Source organism: Crassostrea angulata, chromosome 3 (assembly GCF_025612915.1).
Source record: "Crassostrea angulata isolate pt1a10 chromosome 3, ASM2561291v2, whole genome shotgun sequence".
Lineage (NCBI taxonomy): Eukaryota > Metazoa > Mollusca > Bivalvia > Ostreida > Ostreidae > Magallana > Magallana angulata.
The window spans coordinates 14062771-14077695 of NC_069113.1; the positions used below are offsets into that span (position 1 = coordinate 14062771).

The following is a 14925-nucleotide window of genomic DNA, read 5'->3' on the forward strand; positions in this document are numbered from 1 at the left end:
ATTGACCAATCAAATGTGCTTTAAAACTTTGCGTTAAATCAAGGAAAACTCCCGAAACCGGAAGCGCCATTGCGCATGTCTAAAAATTACGTCAAGTTCATTTTGCTAACCGACTGAGTGGACAGAGAAATCGACGAAAAAGGAGTATCCAGCCAAACAATTATAGTTTACCTCATACAATGGATACAGAAAACGACTTCATGAACAGGGATACAGGCGCTGAAGCGTTTGAGAAGGTGGATAAGATCCCGGAGCAGGACGAGGAGGTGTCCACCACGTCATTTTCGGGTGAGACGGTGGAGGCAGACCGTTATGAGCCAGACTATACATCACAAGCGAAAACGTCTGGTTCTGTTAACACTGAAAATCTTTTAGATCTTGACTATGGGGAACAATATGGTCAGAATGCCCCATCAAATTTCGATCAGTTTAGTAGTAGCAATACCGATACTGAACCCTTGAAACCCTCTGCACCCCCTGCTTCTGGTTTTGACTTACTAGGTGAAACTGAACCCGATACCTACGAAAACAGTCCCATCACTTCATCCTCAGAAAAAGAAACACCAGTTAAACTGCCCGAAAGAAAAGATGCAGTTGCAGCACCAGCAGGTAATGGGCCAACGGCATCCATCACCATATTGCATCGTGGTTTATTATTGTATAGTTGTAGTTTTGATATTAATGGCTTACTTAATTTATATTTGTTAATAATTATAAAAAATTATAAAAAAGAATATTGATATAATGGTTGGAAAGAAATTCCTGCAGCCTTTTCCTTGTTGCATCAGTTTACACTGTTATAGAACAACTAACAAATTAACACAGCAACCAGAGTAGCCTTACTGATCAGGGTAAATGGATGAGAAAATAACAGGTCTAAATAATATAGGATTATATCATTAAATATGCTGGCTTTCCTAACCATGCACATGTTCTTAGAAACTTTCAGTGTCAAAGACAATCTCTCAGAATATCAGATTTACTTGCAGATATACATGTATATTATTGTGATCTCTATAAACATATCAGAAAAGCTAAATTTATTAAACAATTGAGATTATTTTAATGATGGGTGTATTAATAACACATGTTGAAGATGATCTGATAGTTTGAATTGTATTAGAAAAAAATAATTGCCCACTATATATCTGATTATCATATTGCAAACAAAAACTTGCCACCTACTTTTACTTATTTGGTAAATGCCAGAAGTGTATTAAATGTATTCTGGTAATTAAATGTACCAACAGTACCATGCAAATCAATTTATTTGTTTACAAATATGGAATTTAAAACCTACATAAAATAAATTACTGGTACACTATTTCATATTTCACACTACAGGCATGGTCACTTTTCTGTACAATGCACAAAGTGATTTGTAATGCAAGCAATACATGTACTTGTAAAAAATGAAATTTAAGGTGAATATAGGAATTCAAAGAATTATGACTGCACGGGCAGTGGCCGTATAAAGCAAAAATAGAAGCCATTATGATAAATTTGAATTAATTTTAATGATATTCATTGTGATGTCACATATGTACAATTAATCTAATTTGAATTTGAATTAATTAGAAAAACAAGGTAGAATTATTACATTATTATTAACACAGTTTAAAATACCCATGCACATAAGGTGCTAGCTAGTAATCACTTTCATATACTTTAAAAAACAGAGGCATGGAATTATATACATTGACTTCCTTTACACCGAATGTTAAATTTAAAACTAACGCTGACTTCATTTATACTTAATGTAATACAATGTACTAGAAAATTAAAGCATACATTATGACTGTGAAAAGGCTGTAGTACTTTTAGAAACTAAAATGGTAGACTGAAATGATAATAATTAGATGCCAACATATGCCTTTAGCTAATATTTCTGCTTTTTGTATCATGGATGCTTTTAGCTGAGAGGACTAAGCCCTTAGAAATTGGTATGTACTCGGTTTATTTATGTATAGCCACCATGCATGATTCTTCGTCTGGTTCCTGACTCTGTTACTTTGTTTCTTTTCTGATGCTTCTGGCACTTCCATCAGTTATTTAATGTAATACTGAGTTCAGTATTAATGCATGGTCAATAATTGAACACAGTTATTCATGATCTTTGATGATGAGTACATGTCTGATGATTTTGTTCAGTAACAAAGACAAATTGATGAACAATTTTGTTAGTTATGGACAATGATTTAAATTTAAAATGTGTTGAACTGTATATTACAGTACTTAAGAATTCATATAAGTCTGTTGTTAATTAGAAGGGTGGTAGGGAAGGGAGACTAGTTCATATATTGTTATGTTTTGCTGAAGTTATAATAATCATTATTCATATTCACTGATCATTCTGTTTATCTCATCAAATTGACCACTATTTACCAATCATAATTATTCTTAACATCAATGGTATGGTGTGCAGAGGGACATCAGATAATTTATAATGCATATGACTCTCAACAGAAATTTCTTCAAGAGCGCTGTATTGAATTCCTTTCCCCAATTGCCCAATATTATAAGTCAGTTGATTTACAAATAGAAAAACCATTTGTATTCAGATTTTTGTCTTACATATCTATCTCCAGCTATCTCTTAACAAGAATTACAGGGGAAAAAAAAGATATATTTGATGAGAAAAGAAAACAATTCAACCTACGTACATTCCACACCACCCAGATTAGTCCTCCCTTTTCAGTGTTGTGAAGTCTAAGATGTAGGCTTTCTACACAATGTTCTTCTTATTTTAAAAGATTTTTCCACAGCATGCTTTAAAGCTTAATAAGCATTAATTTTCACAATTTTCTATTGCTTTAATATATATTGTAATTTTTTGAGAAAAAGTTCTTTGTGTCTATTGAATTCTTTTGTATTAAGTGTTTAATCATGATTAATTGAATAAAGAATATTGCAATAGTATGACATAATGTAAAAATACTTAAATTGATAAATTTTAATTTGAAAAACTTCCATTTATCTTTTTTTTATCCTTGATTCATTTGTTCTTACAGATGCTTGGTTGAAAAATGTGGACCCAAGAGGTAAGGCATTCTGTTCTTTTCTTGTATTATATACGTCGTCGTTATGAATAGCTCTGTTTTTAATCTTTTGAAACATATTTTTGGGGGGTTGAGGATGTCAGATTAACTGCACATATTAATATTTAAAATCATAGAGGAAATCTATGAACAGATGCACAGTATCTCTACATTATCGACAAAAACATTGCAACATTAACTGTATTTTTCAAAAATGACTATAACAATAAACTGTATTGACGTATGGGTTGGCAGTTTAAAAAAACCTAAATCAATCATGATGCACGCCATGTATATTAGTATATGTTATGTATATTTTAAATTGAGCCCATGTAAATACCACAGAGTTTGATGCTCTACCAGAATAATTCAGTTATCTGAGCAACAGTACAGAGTAATAAGGATGACCCAGGGGATACAGAAGTAAATGGTAGGGTAGGACTATTGGATTCTTATCAAATGGAGAAACCATTCCTCCATAGTTATTATCGTCCTAAAACTAGAGCTAGACATAACAAACTGACAGAATTTTTGGTGCAGTATTATAACTCTAGTAGTAGGCTGGTATCCTGATTCAGGTATTGAGTCATACAGTGGAAGTATTGATCTGTTTGAGGGAAAGAAATGATTTCTACTAATGGGTATCCACTCCAATTGAACTGTACATGAATTTCAAAGTGTAGAAAATACTGTCTGCCCAGTTTCTCTTTCCAAATAAAGGAGTATGCCAATTTAAACACATTTTGATAGGTGTTTTAGTTTAAAATTACTTGTTGGATTATTTTTGTAAATGAAGGACTATAGCTGATTGTGGCTCTTGAAGAGCAATTCAGAGCGTGTAATGCTATGCAGCTAGAGCTCCTTTATTAGAACAGCATCCGATTTCTGCAGTATTGATCCGATTGACAAACCACTCTCAAGCAGAATGATTTCAAAATGTCACAGCAGTACTCTCTGTTGGCACAAGTTATTTGCCACTCTGGCAACAGGCTTCAGGAGATTTCACAACTAAATCAGTAAAAATATGTCATATTTTCACAGAAGATTTTGTCATTGAGATATATTACATATTACTAGTAGGACAAAAGAGTAAAATCGAGAAGAAAGATGAAGCAAAAGTGGAAAATGAAAGTAGCGCTGGGGTGTATACATGTAAGTCAGGCATGAGGTGAAATGTACCATAGAAAGATTCGTTTGTTTCCCCATATGTTTATATGCACTATTTGCTTATTAGTAGTGCTAAATACTAAAGATTACCTATTTAGGGAACATAGATACATATATGTTCTGATGGATATGCATCCTTGATTGGTGAGATGTGACCAGAATACAGATCCAGCAAATTGTAGGCTGCTTTTTGATGTTGAATTTGTCTTGCTTCATGGAAAATTTACTTATCATGAATGAGGTGTACATGTTTATAATTATTTTTGGAGGGCCATATGAAAAAAAATATTTGAAATATTGCAGAAAGCAATTTTGGTTCAGATGGAGGAGGGATAAATTTGCATGCTGAATGACCATGCAACTTTCATGATAGTATTTTGTCCTTGACTTTACAGCTTATTAACTGAACAAAGATGGGGGCCCTTAATAGTTCTAAAAACAGGGAATATGCATTGCATGTCAGCATAAATTGCAGTATCCTGAGCACTAAAATTATATTGTTTACGGTTGAGCATGTTTTTCTACACTACAAGCCATAATATATTGTATTTAAGGATGTGATCCCAGGCGCTTCCTGTGTTCTACATGTTCTAAGTATACCAGTATCAAACATCTGCATAAATATATAAAACGATAGGTCAGTTTCTCCTAAACATTCTTCAGGTTTTATAATCATTGTAGTGTTTACTTTATCTGTTGTAAGGTGTGTGTTTATTCAGAGAAAAATGAGACGTTGTGTATATTAATAAAGCAGCCATTTCTTTGAGTGAACCACCCATACAGGAAAACACACTGAGCCAAGTGCATTGTAAGAGGCATGTGATGAGCAGAAATTGAATTACAAGTGTAGTCACTTGTGTTTATGCCTTTGACAAAAGCTTGTTTCACATTCCTGGTTTCCTTTGTAAGTTAAGAAAAAAAAAGGAAATGTTTGATTAAGAACATTGAAGTGTGTTAAACATTGAAGTTGCGTTGTTACAGCTGTTTTGTATTTTTTTTTAAAGAATTTATAAGCTTGTGGAATAAGAGCAAGCACTTGTATCACTGATTCTAAAATATTTCAAGAAATTTATCATACTGACATTTTAAAGAAATAAATGATACCATTTTCATATTTCTTAGCCAGGATTTTGATCTAAAATGAATCATTCAGTGCAGATTTATTTTTAAATGGGACACCCTCTTACGATTGGCTACAGATAGGAAGATCTATAGTTTTAATTAGTTCACTCTGTGTTACCTCATCATCTTGCAAATCCAATATTAATGAGCAACATGAAAAAAAGGAGATGACTCAAGGAGGGAATATTCCATGTTGAGGCTGTCAGGTAAATAAAACACAGAGTTGAGGGCAATCTTCTGCCACTGATCTCTGTTTATCTGTAGATATAAGCATCTGATGGAGGGTTGTCAGTTTGATTGTGAATTCTGTCTCTATCAAATATTGGGTTAGTTCAACTCTGGCCAGCTAAATATGATTGATTTTTAGGCATTGTCTCGGTCTGGTCTGTCATTACAAAGAGTCAACACATCCATGTGTGCTTGTCAAAGTGTATAATTTCTACATGTATGCAAATATTTCTTGATACTGTATGCTTTTATTAGCTTCATAATATGTTGACATAGTGAGAGGGGGCTGAATGGGTGCTCTATAGATCAGGTTTTTGTTAGTTTTATCCAAAGGACATGCATATTAATGGTGCATATGCAGTTCATGCATGCTGTGACCCAAAAGTCATTCCAACGCTTATCAAGAACATTTTTTCATTTAAATTTCAAAAGATACTATCCTGAAGCCTTTAAGTCAGAACATGACATATTTGATTGCAGCATGCTGATAGAGGATCAGGAAAGTGTACAATGTAGGACTGTCAATACATATACATTTATATACTTAACCGTACAATATTGGAAATCTGTACAGTGCATTTGAATATGTACATTAACTTTGTAGAATACTAAGGCAGTACTAAAACTAGAATACATTCAAAAGTTTATTTTTTATTGGTTTGATAAGAACTGTAAACAATTTAAAGATGAGTGTTTTTTTCTGAAAGAAGTATTGATTTTAAAATTGGAAATGTATATGATAGTTATATGGGATTTTTTAGTTATTAAACTTTGATATACCAGCAATATCTATGAATCTGTCATTTAATGTTAGTACATTGTACTTGTATACAGATATTCACAAGTGAAGAGCAGTGAAATATTTTTAAGATCCTCTATTTGATTTTGTTACCAGCTCTCTCTCTATATGAATGGTTTCTTGTTTGATACAGTGCTGGATCTGATCTACTGGCGGGATGTGAAGAAGACGGGAGTGGTCTTTGGCTCCATGTTGTTTGTCCTTCTGTCACTTTCCTGTTTCTCTGTCCTGAGCGTGCTGGCCTATCTCTCCCTGGCTGTCCTAACTGTCACCCTCAGCTTCAGGATCTACAAGAATGTCCTGCAGGCTGTACAGAAGTCCGGAGAGGGCCACCCATTCAAGTAAGTGGGCCACCCCTCCCATTCAAGTGGACCTAGTTATGAGAGTGATAGAGAGGGTCGCTAAGATCTAGAGCAGTTTTAAATATCTTGTTTAGCTGTTTGGCCTTGGAAAAGGAACATTAGGAAACATGATAGTGTTGTTATTTTTAGTCTACTGAAATATTTCGGTCAACGAACTGCAAAGAAAAAAGCTTATTTCTGCAATAGGTTTTGTTGTTGGCCAGAATGAAGTTATACCGCTAATATTAGAAATCATACTGACTTATGAAATATATTGATCTATTTTTTATATCTTTTAAAAGCCTTGTTTAACAGTTGGTGAAAAGAAACTTCTGAATCTACATGTGTAAACTTTTAATTTTAAAAAAGAACAATGATATGTTTGTACACATTACACATGCTGCAAAGATATGATCTAACAGTTTACAGAGGTATTCATTTTATTGAAACAATCAAGATTCTCCTTTGTAATTCATAAACTTTTCTGACTTTGGTACAGTAAATGATGAACAAAGAATCCTGATTCTTGGGTTTGGTTAATGCTAGGGTAATTTATGTCTTTTCTATTTTAGACACTTCCTGGAAATGAACATTGACTTACCAGAAGACAAAGCCCGAGATGCTGTTGTTGATATTCTGAAGCACCTTAACTGCACCTTCCGGGAGCTTAGGCGCCTGTTTTTGGTGGAGGATTTAGTAGACTCTATCAAGGTAACAAACTTACAAGAATATAATTGTTTTTAATGAATAATGAGCTTGATGGTCGGTGCATGCAAGGCTGCTTTTATAACCACATCATTGTGCTATTCATTATGTCCCTTGAAATTTTACAGTTTGGACTTCTTCTGTGGGTGTTGACCTATGTTGGATCCTGGTTCAATGGCATGACTTTAATCATCTTGGGTAGGTAAACCATAATCTGGGGGCAAGAAATTGTCTAAAAAATTAAGGACAGTTGAGGAAATTTGACATGTATATATAACTTTATTTCATAAGTTTAAAACTATGTCTTTATTTTACCGTTTTTTCATTTCAGCTGTAGTTGCTATCTTCACTTTGCCCAAAGTGTATGAAACATACAAGGTAAATATACTAAAAAAGTAAAAATACAAATTATCATAATGACTGATTACACATAGGCTTTTTAACCTAAAGTATAAATTTTGCAAACTTCATTTGGTGATAGCTTCTGGACAGGATATTGAATTTAGTATTGTTCAAATGGGCAGAGAGAGAGAGAGAGAGAGAGAATAATAAGAGAAGATTGCATTATACAATCCATATATATGAACACTATGATAACACTTCTCTATAGTTATACCCCCGCAAACGAAGTTTAGGGGGGTATATTGGTTTCACCCTGTCCGTCTGTCCGTCTGTCTGTCCGTCCGTCTGTCCGTCTGTCTGTAGACGCAACTTTGTCCCCCCTATAGAATTTTTTATTACTGCATGGAACAGTTTGAAAATTTGTACATATGTTGAACACCATCTGAAGATGTGCACCTGGAATTTTTTTTAAGATCAGACAAGATTTAATGATTTTATGACAGTTTTCATTTTCCTTATTCTATATATATATTGTACACTAATGTTGAAAAGTAAGGGAGGTAATCCTTACAGATTTTATTAATTAATTAATAGAAAACACTCTAAAATATATTTATATAAATACATCCAGATGGAGTTTTTTGTCTTTATGTCTTAATTAATAAAAAAGAAATTATTTTTTATAAGTGTTCTATCAACTGACAATGCAAAGTTTTTGTTTGTCAATGATAAATTCTTAGGAGCTAATAAGAACATCAAAGACAAGTGTGGCTGAATTCATTTGTCCCAAGGGAGCCATTATCTGAGCCATGGTTCAGATGGAGCATGTGTTTAGGGGAAATTGATAATCTGTAAAGTGGGTGATGGTTTTGGGGCTATTTTAAAACTGTTTCATGTAAACCAAAAGGTCTATCATTATAAGGAAATAAATAATATAATTATTAATAAAGAAGTTAAACTATTTTTAGAGGTTGTTTAAATTTATTTGTCAAGTAAATTGATGAAGTGACCCTATTGGGCATTAATTTTAATGAAATTCAAAATTACTGATATGATTGTAGTGTTTTGGCAATTTTAAAATTGTTTGTAATATTAAATTTTCTTTTTTTACATATTTTTACATAGTATGGTAATTATGGTAATGTTTGGGAGTTTATTAAATTTAACAAGTTCATCAAAGAAAATCATAGTCCTATGGGATCAATTTTCTGATATGGAGTTCCATTGTGCCATAGGAGAAAGTGAGGAAAATTTGAAACAACTAATTGCATCTGTCAAGACTCTTATTAGAAAGATATTGAAAGTTTTATCAACAGAAGAGCATTGCTTGGCTACTGGTATTTCTATTCACTGCAAAGGGAGGGATTATTGTCATTTTGTTGGTTTTTCTTTAAATCAATTAAATTAAAAAAATATATCATCAAATACATACATTTGTAAAAGTATTACTGTTATAGATATGTATTTACAGTGAAATTCTGACAATTTTGATTTTAATTTTTCTTTGTTAACTATTTTTTTTTTTTTTACAATTCTAGAAATTTTTTTTTGTATGTGTTCCAAACCTTTATTATTCAATTCAATTATTTGTCCCATTTGAAATTAGCCTAGCGGGGGTATTAGTCCATAATTTTTCCTGTCTGTTTTTTTTTTAGGTTCAGATTGATAACTACGTTGATCTGGCACGCACACAAAAAGACAATGTTTGGAAACAGTAAGTCAAGGATTATCTAACTTTGTCAATGTATACTTGATTGTTTAGCAAGAAGTCATCTGGAAATGTTCATTAAACATGAATTTGAAATGTAAGTTTGCTATCGAGGAATAAAGTTTAAAAAAAAACCAAAGATCAAAAATTAAATTTTCATTCATTAATATTTTACCTTTAAAAAACCTCTCCTGAATATATGTCCCAATTACTGTAGTAAGCAAAATGTATCAGGTGTCCTATTGATTGTAAAGCATTTACACATGTTTATATGATGTTAACTTAAATGAGGTATAAAAAAAAGAAGAGAATTTGTGAAATCCCAAGCTTTGCAGAAAAAAATCTTAATAATGTCATGTTTGTACCAATAAATACCTTACAAATATACATAGTAAAACTGACACAAAGAAGAGTTATGAAATGAAATTCTTCTGAATAGAGTAGAAGTCTCATAGTTTTTGATTCATTCTCAGTGTATTGTTTTATTTTATCAGAGTCCAGGAAAAGGTTCCCTTTTTGAAGAAAAAGGAGAAGAAGCAATAAGCTGGCTGATAGAAATGAATAGTAATGAATTATCAACAAAACATGTAGCTTTTTGTGGACTGTAGTTTAATCAGTTGTGTGTTGTCACCAGAGACTTGTGAATATATTTGTGTAAAATATTGACTGTATTAAGCAGGCTAGCTATTTATATTTGTTGATTTTTTTGGAAAAAAACATTTGTATTTATAGTTATTGAGTAGAGATTTGAGAACAGTGTGTACAGGGAAAGTTTCCATTTGGTATATGTGTGAGTGAGATTGGCCTTAAAGTCCTTAAACCCCACATACATGTAATGCCCCACCTAAATTTTGCTATTGATATGTACAAATGTTTAAAGTCCATTGTCCAACACATTTAATTCATTAGTTATTCAGAAATCATAATATTTTTGTTATTCCTTTGTTGAATGGTTGACGGGGTATGATTTGTTTATAGTATGTTGAATGTCTTGTTTGTTCTTGATAATTTTATTTCTTTATTTTGCCAACATGTCTCCTTAGCGTGCTATTTTTATGTTATAATTATGTCCACCAGTTACCCCTTCTTCTTGAAGTGCTATTATTTTGTAAATTTTCGCTTCCAACATCACTTAGATTTATAAAACCAAAGTTAGCCAGTTATTATGGCTCCTCACCTGTGCCATTATGCCAGCCTTGTTTGTATCTATGTCTAGTATTCATTTTTACTACCTAGAGTGGACTAAAACCGAATGTCTCAAATCAAATTCTAGCATGTCCCAACTTGGAAGATATTTTCAGTAATTTTACACCATATGCTATTTTATGTATCAGAATAGTCGATATTTGCAGAATAAAATTGGACATGTCCAAAAGTCCCAAATGAATCCAGAATTTGTATGAATGGACTTTTGATCTCGATGCGCATTGTAATAATTAGTAGGAAAGAGATGAAAACAATGGAAGAAACTTAGTGAACCTAGTGTCTCTGAAGAGTCTCTGAATGTTTACATGACATTAGTTGCATAATACTACACTACTTTATAATAACATCAGCAACTTTGTATTACCTTGTTTGTCTCGTAGACAAGTTATTTTTTCCACAGCCCATGCTTGTGAGGCTTATGGTATTTGTATCCATAGTACATGTTACTTAATGTTGTATTACATATAGCTTCTATGAAAATTTTCAATGTATAACATATATATAATGGAGCAATACTCCTGTGGTGTGGTGTAGTCTTTATTTTTTTTAACTGTACATCAACTGTTGTGGCTGTGCAGTTTAAACAAAGATGTAATGAGGGATTGATGGTGTATTTTCACCAACAGATGATGTCTGGCACATATATTTGGTTATTATGTGAATACAATGGTTGTTGTACATTTATTACTGATGCTGGATTATGTAAACAATGCTATACCTTGCTTATTTATCTTAACGTTTATGAAACTACTTTCCATCATTATTAAAGCTTTTTTGTTGGTGATAAAAAATGTATTATTTTAGCAGTGCTGAAAAACTAATACATGTATGTGCATTTCATAGGATGAGTATGATTTCAGTGTACATTCTAGTCCTACACTTTGGTTAGTTAGATGATGGAAATTTGACAGCATTTCCCCCATTTTTGTAACACCTTTCAAGGATTTGACATTGCTTGCTGGTGATGGACAAATAATTTCTTATAGACAAACTACAATTGTCTCCCTTGACCAAGTCATTAATTTGCAAAATTCAAAATTTTGTGTGTAAATATTAAACTTCAGCAGCAATACATTGTAAGGAGTAAGGTGTCTGTACAGAGTTGTTTGTCATGTACTTAATATAACATTGAACAAGGGGATAGTAACATGTAGTAGATAGAGAAGTTAATTGATCTCAATGTACATACCATTATAATGCAGAAAACTGAACTATGTATTAAAGATTCATGATTGTGTGAACAGTCTTTAATTAACTGACACCTATACATATTCAAATTCTTTCTGAAATTCAAGACAAATATGAAATAAAAAGCTTTCTTTGATTTATCCATGGAATCGAAATGATTGAAATTTTTTTTTAAAAAGTGTAACAAATATTATAAACATTTGTAATGGACACTAAGAGCACATTTTTTTTGACCCAGCCTTTCCTGAATACTCAGATGTGTGGATGTTATTTTTTGTCCAGTCATACACCTTGTTCAACAAATTCCTTTTTCTCTTGCCCTGTTAAGTTGAAGCTTAACTTGTATAAATTTGTCTTCTGTCTGGCTTGAAATTTGTGACTTTAGATGTTCTTACAAAATTAAACTGAATGTTCAATATCGCATCTGAATTTCTGTTTTCTATGCCCAGCAGGTTATGTTAATATTTTCAGTAATGATCGCTACCTTCAAAGACTGCATAAATCAACAAGGAAAGCATTTTGTTGTTTATATGAATATTTAATTTTCCTTTTAAAAATTGACGAATTATTCATTCAGAGTAATTAAAAGTAATAAAATTACTGTTAGTGTTCATCAGTACGTTAGATAGAAGAAATGGCCAATTCTTTGATGGAGTCTGGCATCAACATGATTATTTCGTGCAGTACATGATTTTATATGTTTGATCTCTTTTTGTCCGTCGTCCGTCCATCTGCCTGTCTGTAAAGTTTTGACATAATGGACATCTCCTTCATAACCCACTGAGCCGATTTCAGCCATACTTTGCATAAAGAATTCTAACGTGAAAGGGAAAATGAAGGTCCATGCCCTATTTTAAAGGGAGATAATTATTGACAATTTGTTGGCATCTTTCAAAAATCTTTTTCACAAAAACAACTTGACCAGAAAAAGCTTAACTCGGGTAGAAGCATCTACTTGTAGTGTATATTCAACGGAAGATTGTTTAAATCACGCTGTTTGGTGGCAGGGTGGGGCCCACAAAGGAAGTCGGAAGTTTTACTTGGGAATATTTAGAGAACAATCTTCTCAAAAACCAGTTGGCCAGAAAAGCTTTATTTTAGAAGAAGTATCCTTAGGCAGTATAGATCCAATATTGTTCAAATCACGACCGACCTCTGGAGGTAGGGTGGAGACACAACGGGGGCAGGGTCGAATATTCATATAATATTATTTAGAGAAAAATCTTTTAAAATCTTCTGAAAAACCAATTGGCTAGAAAAGCTGTGCATAACTTGTGGAGAAGCATCCTCGAGTAAGGTAGATTTAAATGTTTAAAACATGACCCCCAAGGATAGGGTTGGGCCACAATGGGGGTTTTACATATGTACATAGAAATATTTTGAAAAAAATCTTCTTAAAACCATTCGTCCAGAAGGGCAATCTCCCGACTCTTTTTTCCCATACAAAATGGGCATGTCATTTCGTCAAAAGTTAATCATGATTTATTATAAAAGATTATTCTCTTGTGAGAAGTGGACAGGCATAGCCTACATGTAGGCTATGCCTGCCCACTTCTCAAAAGAGAATAATGTAAAAGATATACAGCTGACTACATGTATATTTATCATTAAAGAGATTCAATAGCAATTTGTAACAGTCTGCTGTTGTAGAATGAAAGTCACAAACTGCCATGCAGTGAGAACACGCCCTCACCGCCACTCCAGATAACATCCACAGCTGTAGTTGGATGTTAGGTAATCTACATTTGATCATCGACATGTCACCGAGGTAGAGCCATTATAACGACTTTCGGTAGGACGTAACTATCTATTTCTTATATTATAAAAGTTTGAATATGACGCTGGTTTCAAGTGAAATATACACAGATTGCAAAGTCTTAGACTACAAGCCAGACAAATCTTGTTGATTTCAAAGAGCCGTGGATGAGTGGCCAACAATGAAATAGACAAGCCATCGTCACATTGCTGTTTGACACAACTATCCAATGTCCAAGCTCTTGTTAAAATGGTTCTAATATGCAGCGAGTTATCGCTTATGATCAACTCCGATGCAAAGGCTAATTTAAGGGTATATAGGCGTTAGTTTACATAAAGGACCATCATTTCGATTCCCCAGCCAACCAGATAGTTATCCACTTCAAGAATTGTCCAGCATTTTTAATATCAAATAACTTTGCTTAAGTATGAAAATTCTTTAACTTTATAGTGATTGTCATTCGTATAACTGTCTGAAAGATGCCTCTATCTTATACCAATCTAAAAAATGCATCTTTTTCTAGGTGTGTGAGATGGTGGTGGATCACGGTTTGAACAATTCAGAATCTACACTATAGACAGACGCTTTGTTGTCAAATTTTTCATTCCGCAATGGTTCTTAGGACACTTATCGTATTTTCACTTTTTAAAAAATTATTTAATTCCTTTATAAAAGCATTAAGTCCTTCATCTTAATCAAGATACCCATTCTTACACGAGTTTGGTTGAAATTGGCTTAATTAGTGGTTCTCGAGAGAAAGTAAATGTAAAAGTAAAAAAAAATGATACAGGCAGACGGCATCGGACGAACGACAACGACATAATAATTATCAGAGAAAGAAATGACAACGGTTGATTGAAAAAAATCCTTCAATGTCTACTTAACGGATGCATAATTTGTCAATGGTACGCTTTTTGCACTGTGCGGGGATACCTTAAATTTTTAAAGGAATATAATCGATTGTGTAAATCGTAACCTTGTGATGTTACGTCACTAATGTCATACGATGATATGTTTTTTAGATCGATATAGATTAGAAGCATCTTAACCAGACCTTGGACTTCTGGTAGGACGTAACTATCTATATTTCTTGCGTCAAAACAAGTTAAACATGACGCTGGTTTCAAGCGAAATATGCATGGATTGCTTAGTTTTAGCTCAAATGCCAGAGAAATCTTGTTGATTTCTAAGACCCATATCCGAGTGGCCAGCAATGAAATAGACAGGCATTTGTCACAGCTAGTGCTGTTTGACACAACTACCCAAAGTCCAAGCTATTGTTTAAAATGATTCTATCAGTGCGTTATCAGAAACAGTTTATACAA

At 33.0% G+C, this 14925-nt stretch overlaps 1 protein-coding gene across 9 annotated transcripts; it reads left to right on the forward strand.

Annotated features, from left to right (window-relative positions):
* Nucleotides 1-64: 64 nt before the first annotated feature.
* On the forward strand, nt 65-12265 carry LOC128178526 (reticulon-1-A-like). Of its 9 annotated transcripts, none has more exons than XM_052845731.1 (10): nt 65-609; nt 1917-1943; nt 3012-3041; nt 4116-4190; nt 6488-6695; nt 7268-7406; nt 7529-7598; nt 7732-7778; nt 9398-9456; nt 9945-12265. In XM_052845731.1, the coding sequence occupies exons 1-10, from the start codon at nt 180-182 to the stop codon at nt 9991-9993; spliced, it is 1134 nt and encodes a 377-aa protein (XP_052701691.1). In that variant the 5' UTR covers nt 65-179; the 3' UTR covers nt 9994-12265. The 9 variants fall into 9 exon arrangements, with proteins under 9 accessions (XP_052701691.1, XP_052701692.1, XP_052701693.1 ...); XM_052845732.1 differs by having other exon boundaries at nt 4119-4190; XM_052845733.1 differs by lacking the exon at nt 1917-1943.
* Nucleotides 12266-14925: the final 2660 nt, after the last annotated feature.